The sequence below is a fragment of the Scyliorhinus canicula genome, chromosome 5 (genome assembly GCF_902713615.1).
Source record: "Scyliorhinus canicula chromosome 5, sScyCan1.1, whole genome shotgun sequence".
Lineage (NCBI taxonomy): Eukaryota > Metazoa > Chordata > Chondrichthyes > Carcharhiniformes > Scyliorhinidae > Scyliorhinus > Scyliorhinus canicula.
Window position 1 is genome coordinate 26,770,892 of NC_052150.1, and position 18,987 is coordinate 26,789,878.

Sequence of the window (18,987 nt, forward strand, 5' to 3'; positions counted from 1 at the left end):
TTTCCCACGAGGACCGTGGCCTCCTCCTCCCTCACAGCCATCTCCTGCTGCAGCTCCCGAATCGACGCCTCTTGGGTCGCCTGGGCTCCCATCAGCCTGGTGGTCGTCGCATTCATTGACTCCAGGAGCTCCACTTTCAGCTCCGTAAAGAAGCGCAGGAGAGCGGCCTGCTGCTCTTCCGCCCATTTCCTCCAGTCCTCGGGTGCGCCACCGGCCGCCATTTTGGTCTTCTTCCCCCGCTTTTTTTGGGGAGCTGCTGTTGCTTTCTTTGCCACCCCACTCCGGGTACCGACCATAAAGTTGGACTGGTTCTCCTCAGGGAGCCTTCCCCCACCGGGATTTGTCCTTCCAGCGCCGTTGGGGCCCTCCAGTCGGCCCGAGAACACCTTTGTAGCAGGAGCCGCCAAACGTGCGACTTAGCTAGTCATAGCCGCAACCGGAAGTCAGGAAGGACCCTTATTAAAGGGATCTGTATGTCCTTGTACACAGTCAATGAAAGTGGAGAGGCAGTTGCAGCAAGCAGTTAGAAAGACAAATGATATGTCGACCTTCTTTGCAAAAGGATTTGAGTTCAGATGCAGGAATACTGGGTTTTACAGGGCCTTGGTGAGATCATATATTGAGTATTGTGTGCAGTTTTGGTCTCCCATCTAAGAAAGGGTATACTTGCCATAAAGGTTTATGCCGCTACACTGCTCTCATTGAGAGTTTCTTTTTCTCCAATGAGAGAAAACTAAGGCACATTACATGTGTTGGCTTGTGAGCGGGACTGGTTTCTATGCATACCTGGCAATTACAGCTTTAATCACCCAGGTGCTGGATATTCAGATACCCAGAATATGCAAGAAATCAACACTATTTCATAAACCAAAGCCAACACTGGGCGCAGCATAATTAGTTTTCTGCACATGCGTGCACAGTGCACACACGCAGAAGGGTATTGGTAGCCATCATGCGTGGCCTTCTTGCGTTGGCCTGGAGATAGTGTTATTAAACACATTATTGAGGCTGGAAGGCTGTAAACTGTTGAATCGCAAGCTGAAGTGCTGTTTGTTGAGCTTGCTTTAAAAGCAGTTCATACGACTCCTAAATGTAGCCACACTAAGATCTTGTATTCCTTGTTATATATTCCCGTACCAGCCTCCCCGGACAGGCGCCGGAATGTGGCGACTAGGGACTTTTCACAGTAACTTCGTTGACGATAAGCGATTTTCATTTCATTTCATTGCACTAACCTAGCACTTGACTCTATCTGCCTTCCCTCTGGCCTCAATTCATTGCTTGTGAACCTTTAGTGTTTTACCCACTATCATCTCCGGTTCCTGTACTGAGGCCCCAGCTGCGTGTTGAGATGAGTATATAAAGTTAATGTGGTATCGTCAAAGGACAGCTCATCTGATGTCCCGGCCACCATTCCTCTCTGTGCTGACACAGCCAATGACAAAGTGCTCATTTATCTCATGTAACTTGGTGGCTGCTTTTGTCAATGTGACTGCACTTCAAAAAGTAATGAAGGGAAAGTGTGCAATGGGTGGACATCTTTAAAATACTAGCTTCGAAAAATTTCATCTAGGTTAATAAAAATCTTCTTACAGCTAATTCTGTGCAATTACATAGTTTCCCTTGCAGTTACCTGTTTGTGTACTGAAAACCTGGGCCAGTCCTTCTCAGTAAAGTCAAATCAATAGTAAATGAATCTTTTGAGATTGGACTTAGCATGGCGAATGGAGAATATAACTGAGCACTTGACCAGTAAATTGGCATTGGCGGGCAGTACATTTGTAAATCTGGCAAAGTGCTGGACACGACAAATTCCCTTTGAATTATCGCACTTGCACAGAGAAGGTGAGGTATTTGTGCGGCCGCGCTCCTGATTGTTCAAAGAAGAACAATGATTTTGAAAAGTGCAGAACTTGGCAAGCCAATGTTCTGAACTCTAAACAAATTGTTTGCAGTATCCAGGGCTTCTATCATAACACTTCTACAAGAGGAATTTCTGTGTGTCTGGGAGAGTTTGATCCAAAGAATGCTGAAATGCATTACAGCGTACAAGCTCAACCATCTATTGCTAATGGTTATAATGCCATTGATGGACAAATTTGAGCCAGCTCACTTATTACCATTTGTGGTCAGCTAATTCTGTACCCTGAAGAGCTTAACTCAGGAGTGGGTAATAAATATGATTGGTAGTAGGAGTCGTTTGTACAACAGTGAACTGATTATGATCATTTGTTGAAACTCTTACCATGAAAACAACCATTTTCTCACTGACCTGTTTTCATCTTCCTAATTCTGTGCCTATAGAACATAGAACATACAGTGCAGAAGGAAGCCATTTGGCCCATCGAGTCTGCACTGATTTTTTTTTTGCTTTAAAGAAACAATAGCAATCATTTCTCTTACACCCACCGCACAACCATCTTTACATTCTTAACGAAAGAGAATGTACAAGCAATCTAATCCTAGCCCACTACTTTGTTCTAGACTAGGAAAACAATCATTTGATAGTACAAACCTTGAATATTGCTGCAAAGAGAGCCGTGTTGCTGAAGTTTTGGTCTTGTACTCAACAGAACAAGCGCAAGAATACCAAATTTAAAATAATCAATAATTTATACCTGATGAGGAATGGGTGCAGATTGGTTTACAATTCTACTCTGATTGGTCAAATTGTTGCCATGGAGAATGCATGAGGAAACTATGGGCTCTCCATTCTCCCAGGTAGCTCAAAAAAGGCAAAGCACATGAACTTATTCCTCTTGTTTGTAGAGAATGGGCCCTTGCATTTGAATGTATGTCAGTTGTAGCAAACAGAAATGAGCCATATTACAAGCTTGACTGATTATTTTAATTTGTTTTTAGCGTAGCTTTTAACACACTCAGGATTGTTAGCAAGCGATGCCCAATCCATGAATCACATTTAAATGAGGACTTTTTGTTTTGGGCTTTGCAACTGCCGGCTCGTTGAGTATGGTTGGCACCATGTCTATTATAAACAAAGGAACTTTTAATTTTAATTTTTAGAGTACCCAATTTTTTTTTTTTCAATTAAGGGGCAATTTAGCGTGGCCAATCCACCTACCTTGCACATCTTTGGGTTGTGGGGTGGAACCCACGCAAACACAGGGAGAATGTGCAAACTCCACACGGATGTGACCCAGAACTGGGATCGAACCTGGGACCTCGGCACCGTGAGGCAGCTGTGCTAACCACTGCAGCACGGTGCTGGCCCACAAACAAAGGAACATGCTATTTACTTCCATAAGGCTGGAAAGTACGGGTCACGCATTTGGCATCTGCACCGCCCCTTACAAAGAGCAACCCACTCAAGCCCACGTATCTACCCTATCCCAGCAACACCCACTTAACCTTTTTGGACACTAAGGGCAATTTAGTATGGCCAATCTACCTAACCTGCACATCTTTGGACTGTGGGAGGAAACCGGAACTCCTGGAGGAAACCCACGCACACACGGGGAGGACGTGCAGACTCTGCACAGACAGTGACCCAGCCGGGAATCGAACCTGGAGCTGTGAAGCAATTGTACTAACCACTATGCTACCATGCTGCCCAAACACAGGGAGAATGTTAGTAGCAGCGTGGAAAGGCTTCCTTAACCTGAGACAGTTTGCCATTCCCGGGTAATTGGAGGTAGACAGGGCAGTTTCAGGTTTGAAAGTGGGAGCCGCACAATATACAGCGAGCAGTGATTTGATCAGGATAACCATTGTCTTGCAGGATAGCTTTATGCTCTATTTTGGCACCAAGCTGGCAGGTGAGAAAATGGTTAGGGATTTATTTACAAGATTGCTAATGAGGCTGAACTTATACCACTTGGAACCATATGAACTGCAACGTGGATATTGACTGGTGACGCTTGCGATCGACAGTAGTGCAAAACCTATCAGCAGATGTCTCAACTGGCATGTCAAGGAAAGCGTGCACATTAGACTGTTTCACCACAAAAGTGAATTTGAGTGGATGATGGAGCCTACTAGTGTGTAATCCTTACATGCAGTTATGGGTTCAAAGGTCATAATGAGGTCTCGTGAGATTTACCAGCCTCGTTGTGCCTCTCTCTCAAGGCATCACGGTCTGGATCATACCCATAGATCCAGATTTGCATATTCAAGTGTGCATTTAGTCTCACTTGAGTATGTCAATGTCGTATCTACCCAGCGACCGGAATCGAACGGCCTCGTCTTGGAGACCCCGAATGGTCACCGTTTAGCATTAGTTTCCACAGACGTACCGGCACTTTTGGTGGGGGGTGTCTATCAGGCAATCGGAGGCCCCCAGCTCGTTGGACTCTGGGCAGGGAGGTACCCTGGCACCCCCATGCCACCCGGGTGCCACCTAGATGCCAAATAGCACCCTTCCCCTACCGTTGATTGGACCCGGGGGTGCCCTGTCCTTATGAGGTGGGGTGCAGAAAACTCACTGACCCCCTAATTGGTGAGTTGGGGGGGGGGGGGGGGGGGGGAGGTTGCACGTGGGGTCTAGAGAAAGGCGCCCTGATCTCTTCCTGTACTGGGCAACGTCCAAAAATGATGCAGCGCCCCATTTAATAGTGAGGTCATTCGCGGCGCTGCTAGTGCCGGGAAACACCCGGCTAAACACACCCGACATGGGACTCTGGTTCATTTACGTTAAATCGTGCCCTATGGTTCATTGCATGTCTCATGGTAAACAACAAAATGTTAGTGGGCACTAGACCTAGAGTGGACCACGTGGCTACACCATCATTAAAACTGAATTCAATTGTGCACGTTGCTAAATTTGCATGTTCAGTGAATTCAGGTTCAGAGTCTTGCCATGGTGTAGCGATGCAGCACTAATGTCAATAGCTTCCTTCAGTGGCAGGTTCGTAAGTAAGTTCAGTTTATCAAACGAGCACATAGGCAGGGCATTGCTATCAGTATGTAGGTCACGTATTGTCTTTGGAAAGGTGTAAGAACCCTTCATTGTGTACAAAAAAATCTAGCCTGACACTGCTCAAGGAGCGCTATATTATCGAGGCGCTAGCTTTCAGATGAGACCAATTTATATCAATGTCACAGACAGTAAGGAGTCAATTTAAATTGACCTGATTTTCCCGCTCTCTACCCACCCGTAAACAGAAAAGTTTTTAAAATTCTGATCTCCCCCTTTATAAACGGTGGCATGTTTTCCTCAACCCTTAAATTTGGAATGTTCCAATCCTCTATTAATAACTTGCAAATCTCAAAGTGAGATGAAATAAAAAGTGTTGGGTTTTTTTACATACACAACGCGCGCAAGAGGCGTTTTGGAATATCTGTCCCTTTTGCACTTGAACAATAATAATTTATTATAATTATTGGTAAAGGAAGAGGGTTCAGGGCACGGCAACAATAAAATACAAGCTGGGGTTTTACATGTGTCCATGGTCCAGAATCCGATGCCAACTGGAATGTCTTTCTGAGGGGAGGTTGGTGGAATGATCTGTCTTTCCAGAGCAAGACTTCCACAACCGGAGAAGGCACGTAGAGTGAATTAGTTTGGAAGGCACAGGTCCCCAGGTTCCAGCAGTTGGCAGTTTGATGAGGGCCAGAGTTCCTACTGCTGTCACCAGTTTGATGGTAGATAGCACAGGCTGCTGTCTGGAGTTCTGTTCACGTTGGAGGTCAACCAGTAACTAACTGAGTTCAGTTCCACCAGACAATATTACACTGCAGCTTGTGGGGAGATCATGCAACTTACCTCCTCGATGTTGGGCACTGTGGAAAATCTAGCATGGGGGAGGGTGGGTCAACTACCATCTGTATTCCATTTACAGGATGCAACTAAGGTTCACGCCAGCCTCTCACAGGTTTACCAAACCGTCGTGGCGGGCACCAATGGAAGATACAGCTGTAAACTCACTCTGGTGTGAAACCAATTTTTGGGCCTCCGGTCATATTCCACCCCCAGCCCCCCCATGCCCACGATCGAATTCGCTGGCAGCGCTTGGGAGAATTCCGCCGATTGTCATTTTAAACCTTGGTTGATGATTTGTTTTCCCCCTCTTCTCCATAGCCCAGAGTTGTTGAAGCATGTTGTATCGTAGCTGTGATCGCTGAACTTGTATCTGGGACTGCACTAATGTGCATGGTGCTGTTTTTACTGACGAGACCATTGCAGGCATTTAGCCAGCCATTAATAGCAACAGGCACAATGTTTGACAAAACATATGTTTCCAAGGTAAATGTAATAAAACTCCTCCATTCATTACTCTCTGTAGAATTTAAGAGTGCAGTTCTTGGAATAGTTAACCTTGCCTTCTCTAAGCAGAAAGGAAGTAATAAAGAACCGTAATGAAATCTTGAGCCAACATTAGGAGCCAAACATCTCCGCAATCAGCGCGATGGCCCGACGCCGGCGTCAAAAACGGCGCGAACCACTCCGGCGTCAGGCTGACCGGAAGTAGCGGAATTCTCCGCACTTCCGGGGTCTGGGTGGACGCCGGAGGAGTTGGAGCCGCGCCAGCCGGCGCTGAAGCGACTGCATGAGTCCGCGCATGTGCCAAAGGGCCGGCGTGATCCCGTGCATGCGGAACCCACAGCCGTATTCTGGCACATGCACAGGGGGGTGACTTCTCCGTGCCGGCCGTGGCAGAGCCCTACAGGGGCCAGCGCGGAAGGAAGTAGTGCCCCCACGGCACAGGCCCGCCCACAGATCGGTGGGCCCCGATCGCGGGCCAGGCCACTATGGGAGCCCTCCTCCGGGGTCGGATCCCCCGTGCACCCCCGAGGACTGCCCTACCTGATTTACCTGCCAGGTCCCGCCGTATGGGACCATGTCCAATCTACGCCGGCGAGACTGGCCAAAAACCGAAAGCCGCTCGGCCCATCGGGGCCCGTAGAATTGCCGGGGGGGCCACTGCCAACGGCCCCTGACCGACGTGGCGTGGACCCCGTTTGAAAACCGGCGCTGCCCCCCGGGGATTCTCCGACCTAGCGGGGGGGTTGGAGAATCCCACCCCTCAGGTCTGTTTTTCCAATGCGATGTTAAAATGTGCCCTTGCAGGTAAATGATCCCATGGCAATTTCAAAGAAGTGAAAGGAAATTCTCCCCAGTGTTCTGGCTAATGCTTATCCTTCAACCCACGTCTCAAATACATTACCTAATTATTATTTCATTGTTGTTTTGGGGAGTTTGCTGTGCATAAATTGGCTGCTCTTTTTTCCCTACATTACAATAATGGCGGCACTACAAAAAGCATTTCATTGCCTGTTTTTTTTGTGGACAGCGATCTTGGCTGATGATTGCAACAACCCATAAACCTCTGTACTAAAGCAAATTTTGGATAGTAACTCTTGTTACCAGCAAGGGAGCGATGAAAAGGAAGTAGAGGGAACCATAATAGACTTGAGAGGAAAGGAGGGAAGTAGGGAATCCACAGCTTTAAAAAGAAGGAATCTGGACCACTTCCTGGCTATTTCCATTGTGGCAAGCAAGGCTACACAAAATAAACCAACAGGTTGGGACCTGTGGTTAGAAGCATGTTCATAGCCTTGAGAGCAGCAAGTCCCGACTCAAATGGGGTGGGGGTAGGACAAAATTCCTACCAAGGCTTCGTGTGAAAAAGGACAATGACGCCTTTTGCGTCACAAGTTCCCTGAAAAGAAATATGTGACTTGGCAGTATTTAGCTCCAGTCAGCCTTGAAACTCAAGCAAATGTCGAATTTAAATGTGGAAAATCACAGCCACTTGTGAAATTCAGACATCCCTTTGTTAAGGAAGCACCGTCAACCGAAAATACAATATCAGCCGACTCGTCTTTCTGCTTCCCCATGGACAACAGCGACATCAAAACCTCAATGGGTGTTAGAAGAATATGAAATGGATCTCATAGACCTTTCATTGTGTTGTGATGGCTACTCATCCCAAATAAAACAACATTGATTGCCTGAAACTTTCAGGATGTGAAAAGTCGCAACACAAGATCTTTACCAGTCTAACACAGCACCTTATTTGAAAAAAAAGGACTTTAGACTGGTAGCTGGTCACACGGTAAAAACATGTTTGCTTTTAAGAACTAACAGCAGAAGCTGTTTCAAGACGCATTCCATTGAAAACGCCATCTAAGGTATTGAAATAGATGCAAGACAACTACTCAGCCAAGGCTGTATCTTGCAAATGGGCAAAGAACGTCCTCCAACCTGTTCCAACTTCAAGTTCACCTGAGAGCCAATCTCCTTGCAATTCTACTGCAAGAAACTTTGCAGCTTACTGAGAATCCCCTGCTTTTATGAGATTTCCACTCCAGCCAAAGCATCAAATCATTAAAGAAACTAGAGGCCCATTATGAAAGAGACTGAAACCATTCGAGATTGTAATTGTAATTCTTTCTTCATCTGCATCTAATCTTTGTGTGTGTGATAGTATGTGAGATGTCGTGTTTTAAACCGCTGAGGCAAGTGTGTGAGAATCAATAATATTCTTTATTAATAAATTCAAAAAATCATGCTGCTGGTATCATTTAAATTGGGACAATCTACTTTGAGGGTAAAAAAAGACACTTACCACACACATTAAAACGCTTTGATCACAGAAAAATTCTGTCTGTGTCATTGAGATTGTTAAAGGCACTGCATAAATGCAAGTCTTTTTGTCCTGCGTCGTCTAGCCACGCCTGGCAGCTTTTGGAGCAGTGTTAATAGCTTAAATATCTGGTCAGGAATAACTGATATGTATTGATCTATTTAAAATAAATTGAAAAAGAATAAAGATACAATAGATTTGAATAAATCCTCAATAGACTGGTGCATACCTGCATTCAGCGCATATACTATGAATGCAATGGTGACAACTGTATTCAGTTTTTGATTGTGTGAATATATATATGTAGATTACTCGACCCACCTCTCATGCCCAAATGGTCTAGAATCTGAAGCATTCTCACACCTCAACTCACTTGTACCATTTTCAGAGTCCCACAAGTCCTAGCCACAACGTTCTTTTTGTCAGGGGCAACAAAAGGAGTCCACACCGAGTTGTAGAGAAAAACAAACATATTTATTTTGCCCATGTACTATTATGTGCAGCTCCAGTAGTCTTCTTGAGTCAGTGTCTGACTGGCTGACTCTATTTATATAAAGCCACACAAACCATCTCCCATCCCCTATAGGTGGAGCTTGTATTCTGCAAGCTCCACGCGGTAGTGGATCATTCCTACCCCAGGAGACCTGTGCGGGTTACAACAGTTCCCAAGCCCCAGTATACCTTCTCCACCCTATTCTACCCGTGTCTCCTTCTATTTGCTCCAACCTAAGGCAGAAATAGCCTACATTCCCTCCCCACACTCCGCGCTGGTTTCCACCCCAGGGTTTCCTTGTGGTCTGCCTATGTTACAACACCCTCAACACCACCTTTTCCTTCCTAATGTGAGCACCTACTTCAAAAATATTTTGGCTCCTTCCTTGAAGCCGTTTGGCTTGAAATTTTGGCGTAGAAATTGAGTACACGAGTTAAGAGGCATGGATGTTGGGAGAGATGTAGAAGGAGAAGGAAATTGGGAATAAGACCCAGCAAGAAAGAGTGGACGAGTCAGAGTAAAAGAGACCACGATGGGAGGTGTATGAGCCATATAGGGAGAGGAAAGAAGTGGATGAGGGGGAAGAAGGCAGAGTGAGAAACAGTTTCAAGTAGAAACGCATATTTTGTTGCCTGCAGATTAACGCGTATATTAGATACTTTTTGTTTACCCTAAATGCTAAGGAATAGTGCTTCATATAATTTTTAAACTAAATTTCACTCGTAAGCTCAGTGTGAATGTTTAAATTAGATTGAATAAGCAGTGAAGTTTGTTATAGGCGATACCATAAATTAGATTTGGTAAAATGAGGTACATTCAGATCTGTATAACAAGAGGGACTGCACTATCATTTACTATGTAAGGAATAAATCAGAGGCTTGGTAACATTTGGATATATCTTTGCGTTGCAAGGAATTTGCTGGTATCAGAATTGCATAGATGTGGGTTCTACAGGATTATAGATTGTTTAGCTGTCTCCAAGCAACCCGACATAATATTAACATGCAATCACTGTAAATGGTAGTGTGAAGTAGTGTCCTAGATATCATTTGTTTAATTCTTCAACAGCCAAGTTTTCAGTTGCAGAGTTATTTTTGAGACTGTGTCCCGTGCTGCAATTGTGGATGTACAATGCTTAAGTACCCTGCTCCTGATCTCTATCTCTCACATCAAAAGAAAAGTGTGGATGGCTATTATAAAAATGGATGCTAAAATAATACTGAGAGGTCTGTAGTGTTTCAAGCATTTGAACAGTTGATTATCAATACTCGGGATTTGTTTATTTTGTATTAAAACAAAGCAAAGGCACCAATTGCTGTCTTAATTCCAGGGCACTGGTATGTACAAACGAACACTTGCTGAGGGAACTAAGTGAAACACGGGCCCGTCACAAAGCAGAAGTGGAGCAGTTGCATTGGAGCTATGTTCAACTCAAGAAAACCCTAGAGCAGCCCCCTCGCAGCACAACCATCACAACATCTGGCAGCACGCTGTTGGGCAGAGAAATTAAAAGCCACGCGGAGTTAGAGCAGAAACCTCCGAAAAGCTGAAAAGCCTTAGAAGAAAGAAATTACAAAGAGCCCTGTGCAAAGTCCTGCTGTTGAATGAAAGCTCTTTCCGCCAATACAAAGTTCAAGAACTCGTAGCCGGAAATGTGTCAAACGTGTGCTCCGTATGTGCACAAAAGATGTGGATTTAACAAAATGTAATTAATTCAACCAGGCTTCTGGTCTAGACTGCTTCAGAATTTTGTTATTTTTCAATTCTTGCACCCTCTGCTCCCATTCACCTGGCTCTAAATGTCCTCAAGTTTCCAAGTTGTCCTCCAGAAGCCGGTTATTTATTAGAATGTACTTTAACTTATCTGTTCCTTGCATAAGCAAGTTCTCAAACTCTCAGTCTGGGCTTCCAATGGTTCGCTGAACATACAAATAGTTTGAAATCATAACAAGAAACATTCTCTGTGTTTGGTTTCACTCTGTATACTTTGTCACATTGCTTTCATCCTGCAAATTGGATCCTAGAGCTCATGTGGTATTAGTAACATAAAACTTTTGTTTGAAAATCCTTTATCTTTTAACAAAAGTGTCAAACCTTTCAACGTAAATAAGCATTAAGAATTTACAACTAATATTGCAGAGTATAGAGTGGACCCTTCTAAGACTTGAAGTGTCTTGAAGATAAAATGATTTTATCTTACAATTCAAAAAATGTTTGTAATGTAACTTAAAGTTGCATGTGGGTTAGGCTGGTTGCTATTTGCCAGAAATGCATTGAAAGCTCCAACCACTGTTTTTATTCACATACAAATGGCAGTGTGCATCATGTTATTATGCAATTATATGGAGATTTTCTCTTTTTTTAAGGCAACAATGAGTTGTGTTAATACAGAGTTAGGGGAACAGGCAATTTGAGAATTCATTGCTGTGCATTTTAACTATAAAGCATGCAAACTGTTCTTGTACCTTGGAAGTGTAGACTGCCTCTTCACAGATTACCTTATTTCCCTCATGATTTCCCTCTTCCATGTGCCATCCAGCCACTGACAACTGGCTCAGCCTCTGTTTCAAGATCTCTATCAAAACCATTCAGAAACCAAACACCAGGGTTTAAACTAGGAAATAAATAGTCCCCATTAACTTTCTACAGCAAGTAGGGCAACTGGGGATGGGCAATAAAAATGCTCACCTCCCCAGCAATGCCCATGTCCCATAAAAGAATAAAAAAATCTTCCCAGCTAATTCATTTAACCTTCCTATATGAGCTAGTTAACTCATTGACTTGCAATAGAAGTTCTCAACCTAACTCATTGTCTTCCTATAGGAACTCTCCAGCTAGCTTTCATTAGCTTTCTACCTAACTCGTATGCACTTCCGAGAGGAGCTTCCAGTTAACTCATGCCTTCCTCTCTTGATTCCTCCATTGTTGTTAAATTATTAGTCTACTTATGTGATATTCAACACTGGATGGGCAAAAGTTTCCTCCAATTAATATTCGAAAGACTGATACCACTGCTTTCAGTCCCCCTTCCAAACTCTTCCCGAGCCATCAACTCCACCTCTCAACTTGGCAAGAGCCTGGGAATAAATCAGTCTGTTTGCAACCATAGTTTCATATTTGACCCAGAGATGGGTTTCTGACCATATCTTCACACCCATCACTAAGACGGCCTGTTTCCATCTCTGTAACATCGCTTGACTGCCCCTGCAATCAACTCATCCGCATGCTTAAACCCTCATTTATGTCACCACTACCTCGAAACTTGAATATTGCAATACACTCCTGGCTGATCTCCCACATTCTACCCTCCATAAACTTGAGGTCATCCAAAACTCTACTGCACTTTGTCTTAAATCACACCAAGTCTTGCAACGCTATCACCCTTGTATTCGCTGATTTACATTGGCTTTCGCTCAAGCAATGTCTTGATTTTAAAATTCTGAACCTTGTTTTCCAATTCTTCCAGTGGCTTCCCCTTCCCTTGCTAGGATCCCAGTTGATGGCATAATTGGACAGGAAGATCCCAGAATGGAACCCTGGCTCAAAAGACCATAATGTTTGTGGGTGTTTTATAAAATGTAGAGGGATAGAGGCACAGGACGGCTAATTAGTTTTAACAACCAGAATTTATTTTATTAAACATAAAAAATTGGATTATGATACAATATGCCTTTACTCCCAGCTTGGTTAACACAGGTTTTTAGATTAACATGGATTATAAAGTACATCTTAATGTACAACGGTCTCATTAACACAAAGTCCCTTTTAAGCACACAAGATGACTGGGAAAATCCACTCTCCATATTGAACCCCAACTGAATTTGTGGATATTTCCTCAGAATCCCTCCACATAATTGGCACCTGAGGGTTTTCATACTCAGCTCCCAAAAACACACTTTCCCTTATGCAGTTTGCACTCTGAACTCCAAGCCAGGTGTTCCAAATGACAGTTTTGAACAAAACTCCTGCTCCACTTTTAACAATGAATCCAGCCCATGATTTTACACCAACCCCATTAGGATATCTTTGTCTTGACTGCTGTGCAGCCTACTCAATTGCTGTAACTCTTGATTCCCAGACTGTATCAATATGACATCAAACGTTTCATCTGTCCCTGAAGTCTGCTTTCCCACTTTAAATCTAGTTACTGCAATTGTCTCTTTAATTCAGAAGACTTGAATTCTTCTGAACAATACCTTGGTCTCTGTTCTCTTAACTTCAGGCTTCTTAAATGTTCTTTCTGTCCCAATTCCCTGGTTATCTGGACTGTAAATAATACTTTAGGAAGCCTGCCTCTTTGAAACTCCCATCCTGTCCAGTCTTTCTTCTGGCAGTATTAAGAGATGTTCATTCCTCATGGTCTTGTCCCTTACTACCCTAGCTTCCAGTTAAAACTAAGAACAAAGGAAATCAATTCTCTCTGGAAAGTGGCCTCTTGTTGCTAAGTAACCACTTCTACTAGTTGTTCTTCATGCCGTAGCCCTCTTTAAGCACAGCAGTGACACAGTTGGCTCTGAACCCAACACAACACATACAAGGACCTAGTTTTGAGCCGGGCGCGATCCACTCGAACTGTGACGTCCGGCACAATCTGAATCCCGCCCTCACTGGGCGTTATCCGGATAATCATATTTAAATGAGCCATGAGACTCATTTAAATATGCGCAACCCATTTCAGACCGTATTCTTCCGGCTCTTGGTATTCACCGGCCAGGCCTAATCGTAGCACGGATTAGTACTGATCTCCACAAACGGAGACCAGCAAGTTGGGGGCTCAGGGGCCAATGGAGCATCCAAACTGCAGTCCCTGGTCCACCTTTTGCACACCCGGAACCATCTGAAGTACACTCTAGTTGATTAAAGGAAAATTGTGTCACAGCACACAAACCCAACCAGTCCATGTTGATGCTCCACAGGAGCAGTGGTCCTACTCCCACATGGCCACCCAGTTCCTGTGTCAACGATATGTTGCATCTATATAACATAGCAACAAATCCAAAACCTTCACAAGGAGCATTATCAAACAATACTTTGTCCTGAACCGCACAATGAGATATCAGGACCTGTGGCCAAATCTGGATCAAAGAGATGGAGTTTTAAAGAGCATCTTTGTAGGAGGAGAGAGGTTTTGGGAAGAAATTCCTGAGCTTGGAGTCTAAAAGTAGCTGAAGGCGCAGCCACCATTCCCCGTATCCCTTTCTTCCTCTTTCCTGTTTGTGTTCGCTTTTAAATGTAGAGAACTTTATTTCCCCAAGATAAAAGTAAGTGTTATCTCTTGCGAAATGTCCCGATTATAATTTCTGTTTATCAGGCATCTGATATCTCGCTATATATTGACTTCCCAAGTTGGACGCTATTGCACTGCAATTGGATGTGGGAGTATAAGCAATCGACTACGTGGACCCACAACAGATATCTCACTTTAAGTTGGATGGGTAGTACTTAATATTGAAAAGATTAATTACTCATTTTAAAGAATAATGGCCAAAATTACATTTAAAGATGTCTAGTTTTTTGATGATGTGGAGATGCTGGCATTGGACTGAAGTTAGCACAGTAAGAAGTCTTACAACATCAGGTTAAAGTCCAACATGCTCGTTTCAAACACTAGCTTTCGGAGCACTGCTTCCTCAGGTGAAATATATAGCGAGACATTCACATGAGGAAGGAGCAGTGCTCCGAAAGCTAGTGCTGAAACAAACATGTTGGACTTTAATCTGGTGTTGTAAGACTTCTTACTGTAGTTTTTTGATGTCCAGCTTATTCCCCATTTCATGCCCCTCTAACCAGCATTCATCCTGACCAAACCACAGGCAGGAAGCTCAAGCCCAAGAATTTCCATTGTTTTTGTTGATGGTAACTTGTGCGACACACATCAGACTGAATGTGAATTATAGTCAAATCATGGGAACAGCAGTAGGCAACTCAGCTTCTAGAGCATGTTCTGTCATCCTGCTCTACTTTATTCATCTGTTTTTACTTCATACCTTTACCCGACGAACATCTATCAAGATACCTCCTCTCCCTTTTGCCCAGCCCTTCCATTTATATGTCATCAAAGCAGTGCCAACAAAACTCGCCCTAGAACGAGAGGTCACAAATATAGGTTGGGAGGTGGTAGATTTAAAACTGTGATGTGGAGGAACTACTCACAGAGGGTGGTAAATTTGTGGAACTCGGTTCCCATAATACGGTGGAGTCTGAATCATTAAATGGTTTCAAGAAGGAGATGGATATATTTCTGGTATAAAACGGGTTAAAGGGATATGGGGAACAGGTGGTGAGGTGGATTTGAGACCAAGAAGAGATGAGCCATGATCTGATTGAATGGCGGAGCAGGCTAGAAGGGCCAAATTGCCTACATCTGCTCCTAATTCCTATGTTCCTAGGCCTGATTCACTATGACAGAATGTCCACATCACAGATTCCATCCAGGCTTTGAAAGCTGTGCCTGTTTAATTGAGTCCAGTGCTTAACTACTCAATGACATCTAAAACGGATACAATAAATTCCCAAAATGCAAACAAGCTGTTGTTATTCCCGTTTTAATCCAGGGCAAGAACATGGAATATTTCAATCTGTCATAGAAGCAGATTTTCTGAGAATCGATATGCGTGTCTGGACTGAGTGACAAAAAACTAGTTACTGTGGCAGATGGATTAAAAATAAAGTCTTGGAGCTGCCTTTGGATTTTCTGTGAAACATCCTGCTCTTGATAATACTGATAAATCACTGCTTGTTGTCTACTCGTTGCAAGCGCTATATGCCTAGGACTGGATTAGGTACAATTTTGGTAAATTAAAAAAGCCCCCAAAGTTTTTTCAAACTTCTTCCACCTGGCCAAAGAACTTTGGAAGGAGCTACTTTAACTTTGTTCATTTATTACATTCTCCATTGGTTGATTTGTCAATAACTAATAATGTTAAGGGTACTTGTGCTGGATCATTTGTGCTGGAGCGAAGGATCTGTGTTGCTTGCTTTTCAATATTATGAAATTAATGTGTGTTTCTGCATGAAGAATCTGTGGGAGAGCAGATTCCGGTTTCCAGGAATTTGCAGTCCAGTAGTTAAAGATCCTCTTTCGTAAGTGTGGAATTTTAATTTGTTGAATCATAATAAGTAGATTAACTGTTTCCATACCAGCGTAAAACTCTAGTGATTTGATTGTTGTCTATCCTGACGCATAGTTCGGAAGTTACGAACAATTATAATATGCAAAATGCCTAAAAAGCAGAACAATTGATAGATCTGTTACTCCTGTTTGAGGCTACTTGACTTGTCTTTACATTCAGCTAGTTGTAGTACTGCATGTAATGTATCATGGGTTATTTTGCTTGAGGGCTATTTGGTTGTGTTAGACACGTGGAAAATAGGAGCAGGAGAAGACTATTGGGTCCTTCAAGCATGCTCCGCCATTTATTATGATCATGGCTGATCATCCAATTCAGTAGCCTAACTCCACATCCCCATATCCTTTGATCCCCTTCACCCCAAGTGCTACATCTAACTGCTTCTTGAAAACATAGTGTTTTGGCCTCCACTGCTTTCTGTGCTAGCGAATTCCGTAAGCTGACCATTTTCTGGTTTGCATTCTCTTTAATTTATCTATTTGGAATGTTACAAAATCAGTTTGAATCAATTTAACCTCCGAAGTGGTCTGCCCTATCATAACCGTCTCAAACCCGATGGAAATAATTAATATGTGCATCGTATTATTGAATTGCAATATCTATTATGTTGCTTTCTTTTCCCTTGTGAAATACTAATGTCACATATAGCCTCATGCTTCTCTATTATAGAATCTTACAGAGCAGACAAAAAATATTCAGCCCATTGTGTGTCTTCTAGCTCTTTGAAAGAGCCAGCCAATTCCCAATTCATAGAATCTCTACAGTGGAGGAGGCCATTTGGCCCATCAAGTTTGCACTTAGGCCCCTGCCCCAGTACCATAACCCTGACTAATCTTTGAACACAATTTATCATGGCTAATCCACTAACCTGCAAATCCTTTAGGCTGTGGGAGGAAACCGAAGCACCCGGAGGAAACCCACGCCGACACAGGGAGAATGTGCAAACTCCACACAGCCACCCAAGTTCGGAATCGAACCCGGGTCCCTGGCATTGTGAGGGAGAAGTACTAACCACTGTTCCACCGTGCTTTAGTCTATAGATTTGAAGTAAGAATTTTAAGCACCGTTTCTATACCAGCAATTCTCAGCCTAATTACTACCGCAAACATTCCAATTCAAAACGCTAGCCAGTTTTAAACCTTTGTAATAAATAAATTGCCTCCACTGATACTGCTAGCTGAGATTTGCTGGAAATTAAAATGATTGTTTCATATCTTTGCACACTTTTTTCTCCCTTTGGGGAATATCAGGTGAGTGTTGGAAGGATTAACAGGCTGATGATCAACTTCATCATGAGCAGTCCTTCCATGGCCAACAAGTCCTGAAGTGGGAGTTGAAACTAGAGATTCTGGATCAGAGGCAGGGAGGGGTATTACCTGTGTCCAAAATGATGACATAAGTATATAACACAAGTGTTGCACCTGTCCTAATTTTATTTAAAAACTGTCATCACGGGAACTGTTTTCTAGAATGTTGCAAAGTGAGGTTCCAGGAATTTGACTTTTTCTCCTTATGTTTTAACTCTCATTTGCAAGAACTTTAGTGCGGCATCTATCCCACCAACAAGACAGTTGTTGCACTAAGAGTTTGTACAAAGCCTCCATTTGGAAAGAACAATGTTGCCAGCCAAAACAAGATTGCCAAACCGTTTTAAACAACTGGACAAAATGATTGGCATTGTCACTGGCACTCTGCCCTCAGCACCAAGGGTGGCAAATTCAGAACACCAGCGCTGTATGCACGCCATGGAAGTGATTGCTGCACTATAAGCATACCATGAACAGCGGTCTTGATCTGGGATACATCAGAACTTCCTGATACTTCTGGTAGCAGATTGACTCATGAGACTGCGACTGTCTGTGTGTTCGTTAAACCTTGTATGTCGCAAGGCCACACCTCTACATACGTGTGTGGAGGGTAAATCTCTGAACTGTTCGCAACTTGTTTCCATTTTTGCAATAAAAGAAGAAAAAAATTGCTGAATATTTATAATTGTAGAAAAAAAAATCAATTTTGTAAGTTTGTTATATATATTTTTTATTGTGATCAAAAGTAAATGTTTTTGTAATCTAAATTAAATGTTCTTATGAAATGATGTTTATGTTATTGAGTGTTCTCAAGTCAACCCAGCTTTAACAGCTTTGAATCAAACCCCAGTGCTGAGATTGAGCTGCTGTGTTGAGGGGAGAGCCGGTTATACATTTTGACTGGCCTAGCAGTAGGTCTGACCAGGTTAGTCCAGTCTCTATCTTGATGTTTTGGTGAAGCTATGAGCCTCTCTTTTCAGGTCTCCTCACTCCATGTACCTAGAAAATCCACTTGTTCTGCGCCTCAGTTGGATGCTGTGATGCCAATGTGCCTGATACTTGGGATGAAAGTATTGACCTCTTGAGGACAAATTGAGCAGACTTGGCCTGCATTCCCTCCTATTTAGTGACTGAGACACAATCCCTTTGAAACAAAGAATTCTTAAGGGGCTTTACAGGGTAGATGCGGATGGGTTTGCCATCGAGGTGAGAAGCACAAGTAAAGAACTCTCCCGATTTGACAGACTCCTCCATTGAAACAAAACCTCACACAGATTTTCCACCCCAGGGTGGAGGTGTGATGGAGACAGGTGGAGGTGGCCATGGGGGTGGGCAAGTGCTGAGATGGGCTGGTTGGAAACCCCTCAATTCTCTCAGACTTCTGCACATTGTATAAAAGGCCCTCTAGCTACACCTCCCCATTCATCTCCAGGCCCCTTCATAGACCTGTGCCACCTTCATAGCCACTCACCCTAGTATCTACAATGGGCCGACCTCAAGAGCCATGTGTA

At 43.4% G+C, this 18,987-nt stretch overlaps 1 protein-coding gene across 1 annotated transcript in view; it reads left to right on the forward strand.

Annotated features, from left to right (window-relative positions):
• The window catches only part of cep72 (centrosomal protein 72), a 216,146-nt gene extending 205,389 nt beyond the window's left edge, over positions 1-10,757 (forward strand). The window contains exon 16 of the mRNA XM_038796786.1: positions 10,370-10,757. Within this exon, the coding sequence (XP_038652714.1) occupies positions 10,370-10,589 (220 nt within the window). The 3' untranslated portion in view covers positions 10,590-10,757. The remainder of the gene's footprint in view (positions 1-10,369) is intronic.
• The last annotated feature ends 8,230 nt before the right edge of the window (positions 10,758-18,987 follow it).